Source organism: Nesoenas mayeri (assembly GCF_963082525.1).
Source record: "Nesoenas mayeri genome assembly, chromosome: 17".
Classification (NCBI taxonomy): domain Eukaryota; kingdom Metazoa; phylum Chordata; class Aves; order Columbiformes; family Columbidae; genus Nesoenas; species Nesoenas mayeri.
The window spans coordinates 4,713,566-4,731,863 of NC_137565.1; the positions used below are offsets into that span (position 1 = coordinate 4,713,566).

General features: G+C 39.5%; 2 protein-coding genes across 4 annotated transcripts in view; one reads left to right on the top strand and one right to left on the bottom strand.

Moving 5' to 3' along the window:
• Positions 1–79: 79 nt before the first annotated feature.
• On the bottom strand, positions 80–14,761 carry RSRC2 (arginine and serine rich coiled-coil 2). 3 transcript variants are annotated; one of them, XM_080355488.1, is made up of 10 exons: positions 14,653–14,761; positions 11,896–12,052; positions 11,255–11,298; positions 8,472–8,662; positions 7,359–7,502; positions 2,789–2,911; positions 2,606–2,685; positions 1,771–2,003; positions 1,244–1,333; positions 80–722 (listed from the first exon to the last, which is right to left on the bottom strand). In XM_080355488.1, exons 1-10 carry the CDS (start codon positions 14,656–14,658, stop codon positions 543–545), a joined length of 1,248 nt encoding a protein of 415 aa, XP_080211614.1. In that variant the 5' UTR covers positions 14,659–14,761; the 3' UTR covers positions 80–542. The 3 variants fall into 3 exon arrangements, with proteins under 3 accessions (XP_080211614.1, XP_080211615.1, XP_080211616.1); XM_080355489.1 differs by having other exon boundaries at positions 8,472–8,684; XM_080355490.1 differs by lacking the exon at positions 14,653–14,761 and adding an exon at positions 10,280–10,357 and having other exon boundaries at positions 8,472–8,684; positions 11,896–11,987.
• Positions 14,762–15,333: 572 nt separating this feature from the next.
• KNTC1 (kinetochore associated 1) overlaps positions 15,334–18,298 on the top strand; it is a gene marked incomplete at its 5' end in the record, with an annotated part of 39,551 nt that continues 36,586 nt past the window's right edge. The window contains 5 exons of the mRNA XM_080355547.1: positions 15,334–15,465; positions 15,553–15,673; positions 16,074–16,189; positions 17,666–17,738; positions 18,202–18,279. Of these exons, the coding sequence (XP_080211673.1) occupies positions 15,334–15,465; positions 15,553–15,673; positions 16,074–16,189; positions 17,666–17,738; positions 18,202–18,279 (520 nt within the window). The remainder of the gene's footprint in view (positions 15,466–15,552; positions 15,674–16,073; positions 16,190–17,665; positions 17,739–18,201; positions 18,280–18,298) is intronic.

Here is an 18,298-nt window from a genome sequence, read left to right on the forward strand (position 1 = left end):
ACTCTTTCTGCCTTCACAACTAGTTTTCCTGACTTGCCTTCACTACTCTCCTCAAGTCTAATTAACATAAAGAAAGACCTTAGAGAAAAAATGTCTTTATTATTAACCAGGTTTTTTGCACTGGATTATGTGCCTATTGGCCCAGACCGCTAAATAACATCTACACAATGTTTCTTTTATGTTTCAAGAATTGAAAATAACTGTACAGGTTAAAGTACAAAAGTACACAAGACAGTGGACACGAAATATTCATGTATGAGCATTTCCCATCTGCTGCGTGGTTTGAAAAGTAGAACTTTAACTAAAAAATACTGTCCTTCTATAGTTCTCTCAAGTTTAATGGAAGTGGGTATAACCTGATTACAACACTAACACCAGTATCACTGATCTGATATTTACAAAAAAATTGTATTTTTCAATAAATTAAAGTCAATGCAACACCCATGCAAGCTAGAATGCTAGCTTTTTGGTGAACAAGGACCCAACATTTGAACAAGAACCTTCCATAGTCCCAAACTTTAAAACTGCCTCTTTTTCTTTTTTCAAACTGCATCCATTCCTCGCATTGAAGATGTAAACCCCAATCCCATTCCTCTTTGCGTATGAGTCTGTGATCTCGCCATTTCATACTGTGCATCTAGATTTCTGAAAACCTCTTCCTGTTGTTTCAGCGTTTTGTAACTCTCTTCATCAACTGAACTACATCCAGCTTCATCCTCACTCTAGAAACCAAACAGAACGAAACAAACGTTAGCTGTGTAGGAAGCGGTGCTTTCATATACTGCAGGTATCATAAGTGTCACAATTTTTCATTACTGTTTTCAAAAGCCAGTAAGAATTCAAGCACTTGCTTTTATTGGACCATTCTAGTGTAGTTTTCTTCTCACTGTCACAAAACACACGGAGACCTTAATCCAGTTCCTTTGCTAACTCATTCAAATAAATGTCTCCAATTAATTCATTTATACAAACAACAGTATTTATCAGATTAGGAATACTGGTTACAGTTACCACTGCTGTTACAGATCATAACAGTTGCCTTGTTACACAGAAACATAATGAAATTCTGTAATTTGAACTGAATTTAGATTTACATAGTGCTTGTGAACTTTAATCAGAAATAAAGTTTGCTAACCTGATACTGCCTGTTGTAGTTACATCTTTACTGGTACAATTAAAAAAAAAGAGAAATTACTGTCCTACAAGTAATAATACACTTAATTACACATTCAGAACTCTTTACCTTAATGCCCATCAGCTTTCTGAATTTGACATTTTGGTCCTTGTTTCCAAAATTTAACTTTTCCCATATTTCTGCAGACTGTGATTTATCCTGTAAAAGTTAAAAAAAAAATTATGTATCACTTTTTTTTATATAATTTTCCATTACTATCACAATACAGTAGCAAGCAAAAAAGCAATACTAAAAACACAGAGTGGTCAATTATAGCTTCTAATAGCTTAGTCATCACTTTTCAGTAAAAAGAGATCATCTATATTTGATACTCAGTTGCAAGCTGCAGGCAAACTGACAAAAGTAAAATTAAGATTGAGCTACACCTCTTGAGTTTTATGACATTAGAGGTTTTCCTAGGTCTAGTTATCTCAGTCCTTTGCCTCCTGAAGTTTTGGGCTGCTGCTAATAGGGAAACTTTGTAACAGATATGAAAGTAATTTTACTACAAATAACATTGATAAGTATCCTTAAACTGTCTTGAGTGCAAGATGTTTCCAAACAAATTTTATGAAAATGAGAAAAGACAATATTACCCCTTCCTTTTTGCCTTGCCAAAGCATCTTCCGCTTCTTCTCTTGCTCAGCAAATTTCATTGGATTCACGGCTGCTGGGTTGTAATAGCTCGGGACAGCTATTCCAGTCTCTGCGAGTGCTTTTGCTTGCAGTGCTGCCATCTGAGCTGCCATTGCTATCTGAGGAGTTACTTGTGTTCCCGATGCCAGCAGAGCAGCAACATTAATAACAGAACCTCCAGTGGCTGCAGCCGCTGAAGAAGAAAGGTAATTTGCTATCAGACAATAAGTTCAGACTTTACTGGGCAAAAATGAACAAGAAACAAAAAAAAGAAGCCTCAAACACTTCCTTCCCTTCATCAGAAATAAGTTGAAAGTGTCCAAATAATAAATGCATGATAAAATACATGTTGTTTGTAAATTAAGAAACATGTCTCCAATATTTTTGGGAAACCAGAACTGAAAGTGAAACTAACGTAACTCATGAATCTAAATACGCCTGAGCTGGTAACAGATTTCAAACTCTTGCTTAATGATGTATAAAAGAAGGGTCCAATGACTACCACAAAATCATCTACCAGCCTAACATACAACAATTTTTGTTGTATACCTGGTAAGCGACAAGAAAACCTGACTGTTTTTATTGGGGTTTTATGTCTAGTTTTGTTGGGTTTGTTTGTGTTGGATTTGTTTTTTCAAATGTGTTCTAGTTACGGTTCTTATACATGGACCAAGTTAACAATTATACAGACAACCTGCACATCTGTTGGACAGGACTGTGACACTCAGCACAGGAGGCTCCACTACATTCCACTCACACTACTGTTTAGGAATGAACGTAACACACATGCACTACCTGCAGCCATTTCCTGCTGCTTCTGTTTTTCAACCATTTCCTTCTCTCTCTGTTCTTGCAGTTTCTTTGCTCTTTCCAGTCTAGAAGTAAGTACATGATAATAAAAATATTTAGACACGCAAAATCAACAGCAGCAGCAGCTTATTTATGTCACATATCATTAAAATAATAACAATTCCTGACCTTCTGGCTAATGCTTCCTGTGCATCCATAGCTGTATTTCGTCCCCGAAAAGGTGGTGGACTCGGACTCCGGCTATGACTCCTGCTGAACCTTCGGGGCTTTTCAATTCTTTTCTTTCGCTCTCTGTAACCAAAGTTAACAGAGTTGCTAAAACAATGAAGGTACATATATACCGTAATATTTAATAAAGTTATTTGATCACAACTGCAAAACACAGCTTAATAATTAATCTGGAGAGCTCTCAAGAACAGCTTTCACAGAGATTGTCCTAGAACAATGCAACAGTCACACTTGCCTTGTTACAAGATAGAGCTAAAACTGAAGATTTCCAGCTGCAAGTATAACAGAACGTGTAATTCTGGGTATTCATTTACCCTCTTATACTTGATGTTTAGAATAAACAGATCTGGCTCTAGAGATTTTCATTCTAAAACCTGACAAGGAAAAACATTGTGTAGCTTTTGGTAAAGTGAATACCAAGAGAACTGTACAATGGTTCAAGTTACAAGAATGCTTTAAAAACCACAAAAGACCTCACAGCACTATAATTATGTAAAAAAAGGAGAATTTTTAAGAGGTCCAATTCAAAAACTGGAATAGTCCTCAGGGAAATTATTATTTCTCTCCCCTCTGTATAGTCTTCACTAAATGTGCTTTGGACAACTGTTTGAGGATGGCTAAATGGGAGAGCTGGTTTAAACACATGTGGTTTGTCTTGGCTTTGCTCTTGGGAAGGACACTACTGTGCAGAGAAGTATGAAGCATGCATTATCTGGAGCCCGACAATCTGAAAAGAACCCAGTTAAAATATATTTTTTAAGCAAAATATCAAAATATTCTGCTCAACTCTCCTTTAGTAAGTCCTCTCCTTTTCGCCCCACCTTCTCCCAAACAGAAGTCGTTCTGATGACATAATTCATCAAGTCCCACCTAAGCAACAGCTGCTCAAAATACACATATAAAGGGCTAATAGCAGTATCTCTGTCAGGATCATTAATATCTACATTTCAGAAGATAAGGGCTTATCCCTGTTTAAGCCTCTGACACTGATGTTTTAAACAAAAACATCACAGATACTTGAAGTGTCCAAGAAAGCTTAAATGACAGGAGACATCACTCACGGTTTCTCCAGATTTGCCATAAACAGTAAGTTGTGATGGACAAAAATATTTCTGCAATTTTATACTTAAATGTTATTATAAACCATTTGAGATAATAGCTAACTTGACAACAGCCACTCTAAATGGCATTCAGATATTCTGTTTCTTCTGTTTGCAACTTGGGCAGCATCTACAAACATCACAAAACACAGACTGAAGTTATAAAAAGAGATTCTTGTTTACATGACAAACCTGGTAGAATACAAAGGAGGCGAGACTTATCTTTTCATAGAAGATGACAAGATGCAGATTCAGGCACTGGGAAGTGACAGATCTGCATTCCTGAGATAGGATGTAATGCATGTTTCAAAGATACCTTCATTTTTCCCGTGCTGACTATTGTAGTTTGGTCTTGTCTTTGGTCTGATGCTTTATTGCACTGGTAAACATCAAGGAAATAAATATTTGAGCTTTTGTATTTAAGTATTTCCATTTGAAACAAGCAGATGGTGTCATGTTTTCCACCCAGCATTTCATCAGAGTGATGCTACAAAAGAACTGCCAGGAGGGTCTACATGCCCACAGAATGAAAAGGTTAGTCTAAACACTAGTGAGCACAGATCACTTGAAAACATGAGCCTGAGATTATGCAAAGAACCCTCCAGAGAAGGTCAAGGTTTACTGTTTACAAATGCTTCTGTCATAGCCTGCTAACTGTAACACACTAAATATTGCATGTCATGAATAAGGGGGTTCATTCCACAGTTCAGTTTTAATAGGGTAGGTTTCCACATCCTGTTTATCTGGATTGTGAAGTTTTCCTTGAGGCTTGCCCCATAACTTGAACCCAGAACCTGATGAAGCATCCTAGCTACTGTTCAAAAATACTTATGTCTCACTTATTTTCCTTCTCTAGGATCTGTGAGACAAATACAGTACTCACAAGAAATGGATTCTTGCAGTATAACCATCACTATCCAACAAGCCATGTCTCCAGTTGAAGAAAATCCTAAACTATGACTATCCCCTTACTTTTTCTTCCCACATTTGCTGTTCTTTTTCAGGCTATATTATTCAATATATTCATCAATGATCTGGACAAGGGAACAGAGTGCACTATCAGCAAGTTTGCTGATGACACCAAGCTGGGAGGAGTGGCTGACACGCCAGAAGGCTGTGCTGCCATCCAGAGACCTGGACAGGCTGGAGAGTTGGACAGGCAAAAATTTAATGAAATATAACAACGACAAGTGTAGAGTCTTGTATCTGGGTAGGAACAACCCCAGGTTCCAGTATAAGTTGGGGAATGACCTATTAGAGAGCAGTGTAGGGGAAAGGGACCTGGGGGTCCTGGTGGATAGCAGGATGATCATGAGCCAGCACTGGGCCCTTGTGGCCAGGAAGGCCAATGGCATCCTGGGGTGGATTAGAAGGGGGGTGGTCAGTAGGTCAAGAGAGGTTCTCCTTCCCCTCAACTCTGCCCTGGGGAGACCACATCTGGAATATTGTGTCCAGTTCTGGGCCCCTCAGTTCCAGAAGGACAGGGAACTGCTGGAGAGAGTCCAGCGCAGGGCAACAAAGATGCTGAAGGGAGTGGAGCATCTCCCGTGTGAGGAAAGGCTGAGGGAGATGGAGCTCTGGAGCTTGTAGGAGACTGAGGGGTGACATTATTAATGTTTGCAGGTATATAAAGGGTGAGTGTCACAAGAATGGAGCCAGGCTCTTCTCGGTGACAACCAATGATAGGACAATGGGTAATGGGTTCAAACTGGAACACAAAAGGTTCCACTTAAATTTGAGAAGAAACTTCTTCTCAGTGAGGGTGACAGAACACTGGACCAGGCTGCCCAGGGAGGCTCTGGAGACATTCAAACCCGCCTGGATGCCCTCCTGTGTAACCTCATCTGGGTGTTCCTGCTCTGGCAGGGGGATTGGACTAGATGATCTTTTGAGGTCACTTCCAATCCCTAATATTCTGTGATTATGTGATTTGAATTCAACTACAGAAACAAAAAACTCCTTGGGATGTGAAGTTTTCACAGAGCCATTAAACACATTAAACACAAAGTGTTCAAAGTGACTTCCAGTAAGTGCACATCATCTATAATAAATGGAAATAATGGGGAACCGAAGCTTTACATATCATGCTGAAGGTGGTTAAATAACCATTAAATGCAAGTAACATGTACACCAATTGAAAACCCAGCTCTACTCACCCCAGCTGAAAGTTTGGTAGAAAGTGCACGCCAAAATAAAATGTGACACAAACACTGTAATTCAACTACTTCTTCAGTAAGATAAGTCTTCTCAACAGTTTCACAAGTGGTGATGGAGCACTACGCAAGCCTGCTAGATTCTTAAGTCTCCAACGATCCATCGTAATGTTGAGTAGTCATAACCAACTTCTACATCCTTTAAATATGCAATTTGAAATACTCTAGTGAAAATACTACTAAATGAACTGGAACACTGTCAACACTTTCTTGGGAGCACTGAAGGGACACCAATGTGTATCCAAACTACTTGTTTTACTTTAAACAAGCAGGAAGGAAAAAACAGAACTGTAGCAGTCATTAAATCATATTTCAGCTTACTCATTCAGAAAATCCTACAGGGTTTAAGAATGCAAAGGTGATACATACAAATAGGCTCACAACTCTGCGCCAAGATATCTGAAAACATTAACTTCTACACAGTGATGAAAACCTCAATTCTAGCATATCCCAGGTGAGGCAAGGATTTCAAGTCTGTCAAACAGACCCAGAATAAGCCAGTACATGTCTAGCTAGTGTTTCAATCTGTGCTTCACGAATTTAAGGAAGAAATGAAAGCACCCAAGACAGCGAGAAAAATTAACATGATAAATATTCTCACATTTAACATGACAAAAAGGAGCTGGTAATCACTAACACAGAATAGTACACTCGAGCAGAAACATTCCATCTGACACAAAATCTCCATTAGCACTACACTAACTGCTAGCTCACAGACAACAATTTTTTAAGTCAAGTCTGTGGAGCTGATCAGGTTTAGCTTCTGATCAGTGTTATCTGCTCTTACAGCCAGTGATTTCCAGTTAAACTTCCCTTTTATGATATATACACAGAGAGGTATATACAGTACTATTTTTAATCTAGTCCTTTTCCAACCACACTACTCTCATGTTAAGCACATGAAAGGGCTGGTTTTATCTTATTCTTTAATTTTTTGCACTTAACTATCATTTAAATATCCTATTAAAAACAGTAAATTCAGTTGTGGTACAAGAAACCAAAAAGAGCTTGAACTGTGGTCATCACTACTACCCAATACTTAACCCACTGTATCAGTACAGCTGAGAAAACACCAAACACATCTATTTACATGAAACACACATTAACTGGCAAACCCATCATTCTTCTATATATCAGCTCACCACAGAATGTTCAACCAAATATCACCAGTAAGTGTATACAAAAGTTAACACTTACCTGCTTCTACTCCTAGTTCTGCTTTTACTTCTACTTCTATGTCTGTGTCTAGATCTTGATCTAGAACGAGATCTTATACGTCGTTTTCTCTCTCTGCTGCGAGATCGGGATTTTTTCCTATCACGACTTCTACTACGATGACGTCTGAAACACACGGCCCAAATTCTTACATATATTCTCATGTTTAAACTCAGCTTCTGCTTAAGAATTTACATACAGATTTGTCACCACAGGGCAAAAAGCATCAGGCAGGGTGGGGAGACTGCAAACTACACATGAAGAGTTCATGCCTTGAACAGTTTAGGTTGTAAGACTGAGATGAAATGGGAAAGGAACTAAACACTCCCACCAGCCACAACAGACAAGTGAGTTAGCAGAGTTTATGTAAACAATGATACTCATCAATACAGCTATTTTTAGTTGTTCATTACAGTGTACATTTCAAAACAAATACACAGCCAAACGAATTAAAGAATCCTGCATCAGATTAAAGGCAACAAAACTCTCTTCTTCCCCATGGTATTCCAACACCTTAGGGAACGGATGCCAAATTTCACTTTGTGAGTCACACACTGTCCCTCAGCGTATTATTAGCTGAAGCCTGTTCCTTGCCATCATGTTTGCTGCAGATCCCTCAGCTTTGAGCAGAGCTGGCTGAAAAGTTCTGCTGGCAGCAATCTGCTTGTCCCGAGCGATTCTCCTACCAGCAGTGTACAAGGTGGCCTACAGCACAGGGAGGCTGAGACAGCACTGCGTTTGGGCAAGGTCTTGATTTAGGAGGTAAAAAGCCAAAGCATTGCTAAAGTGTATTTTCTTTCCTGTCACTGACAACAGGGAACATTCAATACATTCTGTTTACATATCTTCTATATTCTGTATACTAATTATAAATGAGACAGGTCACCTATTAAGTAATTTTACGCAGAACCAGTCTGAAAAAAACAAGTAGCAGCAAATGCACTACCCAATGAAAACTGAAACATGCAATATAAATTGATGTTTTAGCATTAAATCAGGTCAAGAATGTAATTCAGCTGTACTTCAGAGCCTACACAAATCCCAAACACTGCTTTTGCAGATGGTCTTGGAAAATAATCATGTAAAACAACTCACCTTTCACGAGACCTGGATCTTGAATGACTCCTCCCTCTTGATGATTTTCTCTCTTTACGTTTGTGTCGGTCCTCACCATTCTCAGATGAATTTAGGCTCTCTCTTCCTTTGTCAGAAGAATGTTCTTTGTCATTGTGGTCTTCAGATTTGTGCTTCTTGGAGGACTTCTCTTTGGATTCATGTCTTCTTGCCTGTTTTAAGAAGAAGTTGGTTCTTTCAGGAAAATAGTGCAACAAAGAGAGTTAGTATGGGTATCAGAAGATAAAAAATGATAAGTTGTGATGCAACATTAGTAACCTTAGGAGTGTGACTCAATCATCAGTGATGGCTGTTTTACCTAATGCCACCAACTACCCAAAGTTGCAAATGCACACTATAACTTTTTCCCCTTTTCCCTCCTCCCCACTGCCTAAAGGATTCCTAAAGCATCCATCAGGTATCTTTACAGTGTTTCCATATAAGAGTTCACAACATTGTAACAAAAACTGTCATTCTCAGTTACTGTCTCCATTCCAAACATATAATAAGTACCTATCTTTAAGTAGCTGATAATTTCTGAATGTGCATATATGCATACATTTGTAATGAATATTCAATATTTGCCTAAGCCTACCACATAGAAAGTTACTAAAATCCATACATCGTTGCAGACGTATACTATTTTGTTTGCTTTTAGAACTAAAACAATCTTCTATCCACCACTAGATAATTAATTTTTAGAGCACAACTCTTCTGTCAGTAAATACCAACAGTTTTCAAAAAGCAAAGTAATAAGTGACATGGCTGACATCCCATTTTTAGTATTTAAAACTAACATGCATCACTCTGAGACCTCCCACAGTAGCTTTAAATTACATATATGGTGCTCTGCTACACTGCAATTTCTTCCTGCAGTGCCTCTTAAAAAAAGATCCCTTTTTATAGCCACAAGGCCAAAAATACTTAGCAAGGTCAGGTCTGATTTTTGCCAGTGTTTTCCTTAGAGACTAAGTCATGACATCAACACCTTTTCTTAGTATATCCAGTTTATTTTGAAATCTTTCTAGCACAAAAGTATAGCTCACTTAAGTCTCATTTCTAAATAATGTTTTGTTTCAATTTAAGCATGATACATTCATATTAGAGTAAACCCCAATTCTTCAGGTTTGTTTTTATTTTTCCTTACATAAATCTGTTAACCACTCATAAAACCTTTCCTACAATCATAACTCTCTCAGAAGAAACAAGTCTGGAGAAGATGCTACAATTGGCTTACTCAAGCCTTTCTAACTCCTTATTAACATATATCAATTTCTAAACATATTTAATTATAGTTCTTCAAGAATACAATAATATTTTTTCCTGCTTTTACAGTATATTATTAACTCCTTGAATAATCAGTTGTTACATAAAAACACATCTGAAGTTTGTGATGTTACCTGTACATTAATTTTAAGTATATATTTACGTAAGTAGTTGTTCTGGTAGACAAAAACAATTACTGATACGCAGTATTTAGGCTACAGACGAAGAGCTTAATCTTGCAAATGAATGAAAACAGTAAATCTACTGTGAGACATTATTCCTTATCTGCTCACTCCGTGAAACTTAGGAACTGTTAAATAAATTGTGTAAGATTAGATGCAACAGCATGGCAAAACACTGGACATAATTATAACCAAGGACCTTTATTTTCAATATTAACAGATCTATATATATATTTTAACCACGTCTTCCAGGCACACACTTAGTAATAAACCACCATGATATCCCATAACGGATTTAAGATATTTTTAAGGGAAATATGAGTTTGAATGACTAATAGTTACCTTATCATGAAGTAGGCTTATAATTTTGCTATCTGAGTCTGCAGCGTCTTCAGTTCAGTCTCTTCGCGCATTAGCACGCTGAGTATGATTTATTATAGAAATGTTATCATGTGAGCTAAACAATATATTCAATTTCACAAAAACTCTCCTAGATTATTTTTCTTTTCCTGCTTTTTTATTTTTTTCCTCCTCATTTTTTAAACAGAGCTTCCATTGGCATGAGGGAAGTAGAAGTTCCTGACCTGGGTCAAAATTTAAAAAGTCCCTCATCTGACCCAGCCTGCTATTGCCCCACATGGCTTAAGGTTTTTTTGTGACTATTTTGATGCCCCTGGTGTGCTCATAACTGGCTTGCACACCAGAGAAAAGATTATATTTTCAGGGTATTATTCATGCTGTCTCCCTTTCCAATATACACACACACATATTCATCTAAAAAAAAAAAGAGACAGCTCTCTGAAATTTTTACTGCTACTGCCATGTTCCCAGTCGACTCAGCTTGTTTGTCAAGCTATGACAGTCTTTACAATTAAAGGATGCAATAAACAGAGCTCAGTCATGTGGGGTATTATTTTTAATATACTTAAGCAATGGGTATGTGTCATTGAAAGTCCTAAACATCAGCCAGGAATAAAACTATTCAAGGCTTTTGGTTAATGGAAGCTCTGTGAAAGTCATCAAGAACACCATCCTACTTCTCCACATGAATTCTTTCTTTTGGCTGTTTCCATGAAAAAAGAAATTAAGTTACTAGTTTCTGAAAGCATTTTTATATAAAACTATTACCTTGTCAACATGATGGCTGCAATCATGCTTCACTATGAAAGGATCTCCATATCCATTTTTAAGCTTAAAGTTTCCAATTTCTTGTACTTACCATAAAGTCATTTATACAGATTTACACATATGTGCATTACTACAAGATACTTTAAGATGTATTGTACAATTACCTAAACGCTACAAAGTGTTAATTACCTCTTTGCTTCTGCTCCGGCTTCTGTGTTTTCTTCCTTCAGTATCTGTAAAACAAAACATTTATTGTTTTTTACCAAGTTAAAGAGAAGATCAGCTGGCTATAAAGTTTCTAGTTCTTTTCAGTTATTCCACCCCCCCTAAAGTCAAGATCAGAGATTTAGAAAATAAACAGCACTATTTGAATACCTACTGCAGAAAGCAAACTCTAGATGTCATACCCTGTTCTTTGTTCACGTTTATTTTAGCTCCAACAGGGAAAAACTAGCCCATGTCATATTCCAGTCACATTCCTCAGCCAGGTGATCTTATTTTTATTACAACCATGCAAAAGTATCCCAGTATAAGCATATCCAATTAAAATAAAGACAAAATAGTATGGTTTTCTGTTTGGTCTTGTCCCCCCCCCCAGCTCCTGAACACTGATACTCTTTTCCTTAGCACTTCTATCACTGAAACAGAAAAGTTTCAAAACAAGACATTTAAGATACAAAACCAAAATTAGTAGCTACTTTTTCCTGCCAATTCTAACAAGTTACTAGAGCCAAGTCTGTATGTTTCTTCCAAAAAAGCTTTAAAGAGATTTCAGTTCTACAGGCACACACCAGAACATATAAGCAACTTCGCTTATATGAAGACCATACCTGACTTCCGTCTTCTTTCCCTTGACCGTGAGCGTGATCTTGAATAATGATGCTTTGATGTTCTGGGAGAACTAGAGGCATCTGACTGTTCCTTTTTCTTCTCTCTTTCTGGAGAGGATTTTTCTGGGGCTACTCCATCTCGTTCTGTATCACTACCCTGCACATGGGAACACATGTTTAAAAAGCAAAAACTTAGGACTGAAGAACAGGAAAAACTATTTTCTTAGTACGTCCTCTGAAGACGAACTTAAAATTATTTTCTGTAAAGACAAACTCATGAGTAACCGTGAGTAGTCCTAACAGTTCTAAGTCACAGAGGACTTGAACTGGCATGATCTTCTACCAGCTGCAGTTTTATTTGCAAATGGAACAAGACACTTGAAAACTTCTCAAATGATGAGTTAAATATATTATTTTGAGAACAAAGCAGTTAGTTTTTCTCAAACAACAGATATTACAGACTATCAGTAATATATTGTGTATTAATTGTAGACTTCCTTCATAACATGCTGCAAGTAAATATTTGGATTTATTCTTCAATAACTACTCTTTAGTCTGTCCAATCTGTTATTAATTTTCAACGGTACAAAGATACATCTACAGGAAAATCTCCTAAAGAGTGAGAGATAAAGCAGCAGTTCACTTCTCTGTTTGTGTGGTATACTGATATCTAGTTCAGAACACATCACCATATGGACATCTGCAGTACAGCTTGAACTATAGTCTGTGACGCTTCAGAACATTAGATAAAGAGTAGAAACTGACTACCCTACTTGTGATCTTTGCCATCACAATCCTTGGCATTCCACATCTATCTGCTTATCTACGCTTCCCCCCCTTCTACTCAGAGCCTCCCTTTTCCATCTAAGGCTTCCAAAAGACTCAGTTACAAGAAGTTTCAAATGAATTTGGGTATTTCTATAAATATATATTTTGAAGTCACTTTATGTCCTGGTTTCAGTTGGGATAGAGTTGATTTTCTTTCAAGGAGTTGTGTTTTGGATTTAGTATGAGAAGAACACTGATGTTTTTGCTGTTGCTGAGTAGCCAAGGACTTTTCAGCTTTCCATGTTCTACCAGGTGCATAAGAAGCTGGGAGGGAGCAAAGCCAGGACAGCTGACCCAAGCCAGCCAAAGGGGCATTTGACACCATATAGCATCATGCTCGGTACATATTTTGGGGGAAAAAGGAGGAATGAGGTGATGTTGAGAGTTATGGCATTCGTCTTTGCAAGTAACCACTATGCGCGATGGAGCCTTGCTTCCCAGGAGATGGCTGAACAGCTGGCCGATGGGACAAAGTGAATGCATTTCTTGTTTTGCTTTGCTTGCATAGGCAGCTTTTGCTTACTTATTAAACTGCCTTTACCTCAAACCATGAGTTTCCTTGCTATTCTGATTCTCGCCCCCATCCCAACACGGGAGAGTGAGCAAGCAGCTGCATGGTGCTTAGTTGCTGACCGAGGCTAAATCACAACACTTGAGAAGTGCACAGAGAAGACCAGCTAATAGTCTAAATGAACCAGGTTTTTAAACATACTACCCAACTGAACTTCAGCCTACTGCCACATTCACCAAGGCTACCAGTCTCATTATTTATATACATTGCTACTCACTAATGCCCTTGTGCACTGCACCTTAGAGAAATCTCTCAGCTCTACAAAAACACAGCAAAAAAAGGATGACAGACTTCAACTAGATGGCTATAGGGTCTTGAACACACCCCTCACTTACTGCTTTAGAGGAACCCCAAAGATAGTGCCTATAACCTAGATGCAAAACTACAAGTTTATAATTCTTCAAACCATTTTACAGAAAAATGTACCTTAACAAGCTAAATTATATAAATCTAAATAGCATCACAAAAAGAAAAAAAAAAGGGGGGGGGATTAATTTCTTCCAGAAGTTTTCAGTCCTCTTGTTTCACCACTGACGGGCCAAAGTTTCAAAACAAGAACTTAAAATACCAGATTAAACACCACAAAGTATTTAAAGCCAACTTTGAAGAGTTTAATCAGTTTAGAATCCGATTTGTTTGGCATTTTCTTTTCTTGCACTCAAGACTATTTAATAACTTTCGTAAAAAAAACACTTCGGGTTTGATAAGTATTCGTATCGGTTCTTCAACTCAATTATGGGACAAACACCTTTATATATTACCAGGCCACACGAACACTTTTATACGTTAACAGGCCACATCGATTTTTAAAAGAGAATAAAATTACACTCTTAGGTCGTGTATGAACATAAAGGACTGTGATAACTACAGCAGATGCATTTCCTACCGAAATTAATCATAAATATAGTAGGACAATAGACCTGTGACTAAACACAAAGAGAAAGAATAGGGCAGGGAAAGCTACAGGAACGTGAACTGAGCACGGCCCAGCCGGCCTGGCTGCTCCCTCAGTCCCTCTGAGAACCGCCTGCTCCTATCGCAGCAACACTTCCCTCCCCAGCCAGAAAATGACAGAGCCTAAGCCACAAGGCTTCCTCGCTTCTCTCCAAGCCCAGAGAAGTAAAAGAGAAACTTCTGGAAACGAGGAGAAAAGTAACGGGTGAAAAGCTGCCACCCCCACCCCGAGGCCCATCATGGCGCCGACAAGCGAAGGAGCGGCGGGCGCCATTTTGTCTCTCCGCGCACACCGCCGCCCGACCCAGCCCTCCCCGTCTCACACGCTCTTCCCTCCCGCCCCACGGCAGCCCCCTTCCCAATCCGTCTACTCTGCAAAAATCCCGGCGGCGAACGCCACTCACCGCCATAACCGAGCGCCCGAGACGTCGCTTCCCCCACGACAACTCCTCACAAGCGGCTCAAGCTCCCTCAGCGGCCGCAACGCTCACGAACCGAGGCGACAAACCCCGCCCTCCCTCTCCCTTGCAGGCGCCCGGATGTAACCGCGGGGCGGGGGCAGGCGGCTGTGCGCGCGGGAGCCGCGGTGCATTCTGGAGGCGCGCTGGGATTAGGCGGTATCTTAGCAACGGTGCCGTTCGCCTCTGGAGGTGGTTTGGCCGCGCTGCGACCCGTAGCGTTAGTCAAGACTCCCGCCAATTTGAAAGCCTGAGGCAGCGGCGGGGCGGCGGTCGCGGTCTGTCACCGGCCCCCGGGGTCGCGGTGAGGAGATGGAAGAGCGGATCGCGGTCCCTGTGGGCAGGGGTGTCCGCTGCTCGGTGGGGAGGGCTCTCTGGCACGGGATTTGCCTCAGCCGCGGGCGCGAAACCTGTCTTGCGTTCGGTCGGGCCCGCTGGGGACATCAGCTGGGAGTCACATTGCTCTTGTGACTTAACTTTGTCTTTTTTAGACATGTAATTTACCTTTAGGAGGCTTATTGTACTACTCTACCTCCTGGGCGCAGAATCACAATAGAATAACAAAATTGTGTGTGGCCACATAACTTTTTTAAAGCTTTACAGCATTTTCCTTTATTGCAGGTAAACATGTGGAATGAAATTGAGCTTCTGGCAAATGATGACACAGGGACTGTGCAGCTCCCCGTAGGTTTAGGACACGAATGTGGAACTGCGTTGTACCAAGTGAATACGCTCCTTCAGATCAAATCTTCAGAAAAAGTAGCGTTCATCAGAACTGTGTTTTTATTTTTCTTAATTATTACCAGAGCTTTGTCATATTATACTCAAGATCCTTTTTCTTCTTAGGTCTCTGTTAACCCGCAGCTGTTTGCATGCAGCTCAAGGGATGGCAGTATCATTGCTGTTGACAGATCTGTGACGCTTCTGGACAGCACCGGGCAGCTCCTCCAGATGTACTTTCAGCTTGGTAAGTTCATTCCTTTGGAATTCCACTGAAAGTTAAAACTGACTCGGAACATATCTACGTTAGGTTTATATAGGAAACTAGCAAGTATCTTGCATACCTAACTAGCCTGTAAAATAAAGCATTCTATTAAATACCTAAGTAATAGTGATTGCTGATTCTGTATACTATTAACTAAGTAATCTGTACAATTCAATTAGAAGGCTCACTAACTTTTCACTGAAATGGGAATAATGGATACCAAAACCACTCCCTGTACGCCCTTTCCTGTACATAGTTTAATCAAAATAAATAATTTTGAAGAAATCAAGGACACTGTAATGTTGAATTCCTGTGTTTCAAATATGAATGTCTATTAAAAAAAAAATATTAATGTTTGACATTTTGCCATGGAACTTTTCAGATTCTCATGTGGATGTAGTTGCTATGTGTCAAGAAAACCAATTTCTTGTGGTGGGTGAGAGAAGTGGCAATTTCCATCTTATTCACATACCATCTAAACAAACCTTGCTAACCAAGGTACAGTAATTTTTCTGCTCTAATTTTGCTGAAAACCTTTTGTTCTTAGAATTTCTTGAGCTGGTTTATTCTTTCCTTCGAATATCAAAATATAAACATTCTTGTTTTGTGAACACATCTTGCAGTTTGAACAAACAGTTTAAAGGGACACTTTTGTTCCCATAAGTAACAAATAAGCACAATATCACAGAATCACAGAATGTCAGGGATTGGAAGGGGCCTCAAAAGATCATTTAGTCCAATCCCCCCTGCTGGAGCAGGAACACCTAGGTGAGGAAGGTGTCCAGGTGGGTTTGAATGTCTCCAGAGTAGGAGACTCCACAATCCCCTGGGCAGCCTGTTCCAGTGTCCTGTCACCCTCACTGAGAAGAAGTTTCTTTTCAAATTTAAGCAAAACCTTTTGTGTTCCAGTTTGAACCCATTACCCCTTGTCCTATCATTGGTTGTCACCGAGAAGAGCCTGGCTCCATCCTCCTGACACTCACCCTTTATATACCTGTAAATATTAATAAGGTCACCCCTCAGTCTCCTCTTCTCCAAGCTCAAGAGCCTCATCTCCCTCAGCCTTTCCTCACACGGGAGATGCTCCACTCCCTTCAGCATCTTTGTTGCCCTGCGCTGGACTCTCTCCAGCAGTTCCCTGTCCTTCTGGAACTGAGGGGCCCAGAATTGGACACAATATTCCAGGTGTGGTCTCCCCAGGGCAGAGTTGAGGGGCAGGAGAACCTCTCTTGACCTACTGACCACCCCCCTTCTAATCCACCCCAGGATGCCATTGGCCTTCCTGGCCACAAGGGCACAGTGCTGGCTCATGGTCATCCTGCTGTCCACCAGGACTCCCAGGTCCCTTTCCCCTACACTGCTCTCTAATAGGTCATTCCCCAACTTATACTGGAACCTGGGCTTGTTCCTACCCAGATGCAAGATTCTACACTTGCCCTTGTTACATTTCATTAAATTTTTGCCTGTCCAACTCCAGCCTGTCCAGGTCTCTGGATGGCAGCACAGCCTTCTGGCGTGTCAGCCACTCCTCCCAGCTTGGTGTCATCAGCAAACTTGCTGATGGTGCACTCTATTCCCTCGGCCAAATCATTGATGAATATATTGAATAATACAGGCCCCAGCACTGACCCCCGAGGCACTGCACTAGATACAGGCCTCAAGTGGAGTCCACCCCATTGACCACGACTCTCTGGCTTCTTCTCTTCAGCCATTTCACAGTCCACCTCACTACCTGGTTATCCAGACTGCACTCCCTCAGTTTAGCTGTGAGGATGCTGTGGGAGACTGTGTCAAATGCCTTATTCAAGTCAAGGTAGACCACATCCACCACAATGGGATGACATGTTTAAACAAGAACCGGTTCTTCATGACAGAAAAAAGTTTAAAGTTTGAACTGATGATCAATATTCAAAATATTTTTCAAATAAAATACAGAATAATAGTCTAATAGTCTTTATGTTGATCCTATTTTAGATTTTGGTTGAAAAATCTTCAAGTGAAAAGACTTACTTAAATCTATTTATTGAAAAAGATAACGCAAATGCAGGTAGGAATTTGATTTTTTTTTCCCTTGTCTCAAGTTTTGAGATTTTGTTCCCCTTTAATATTTCTCGGGGAAAGACACTACAAAATAAATAATCGGATACAACTTTATTTTGCATTGTACACATTAAATGCACTTTACTTAATAGTTGCCTTTAAAGATACTGTGACAGAACAAGACTGGGATCTTATAGAACAACATATAGTTTTTTAAATGTAGTTTTGTCATGAAAACAGAATTTGCAGTCTTATGGATGCACACAAATATTATAATTTCAAACAAAACTCTTAAGATGTATGGACTTATTCTGCGCTTCGTTGAAGGCGACAACATTTTTGTGTAAAAATAGCCTAATTTATTGGTCAGAATTTTTTCCCAGTTATTTCACTGTCCTACTCATAAACAAGTAGTCTCTTTGTGGCTATTGAATACTTCAGTTTGAAATATTTGTATTGGATTTTTTTAGGTGTTTATCATGTGTTCACTCTCACAAGCAATGGATTCTTCTGCATTACGTGTCTCCCACTTGCTAAAATGCAGGAGGGTAAGATGATCTACAAACC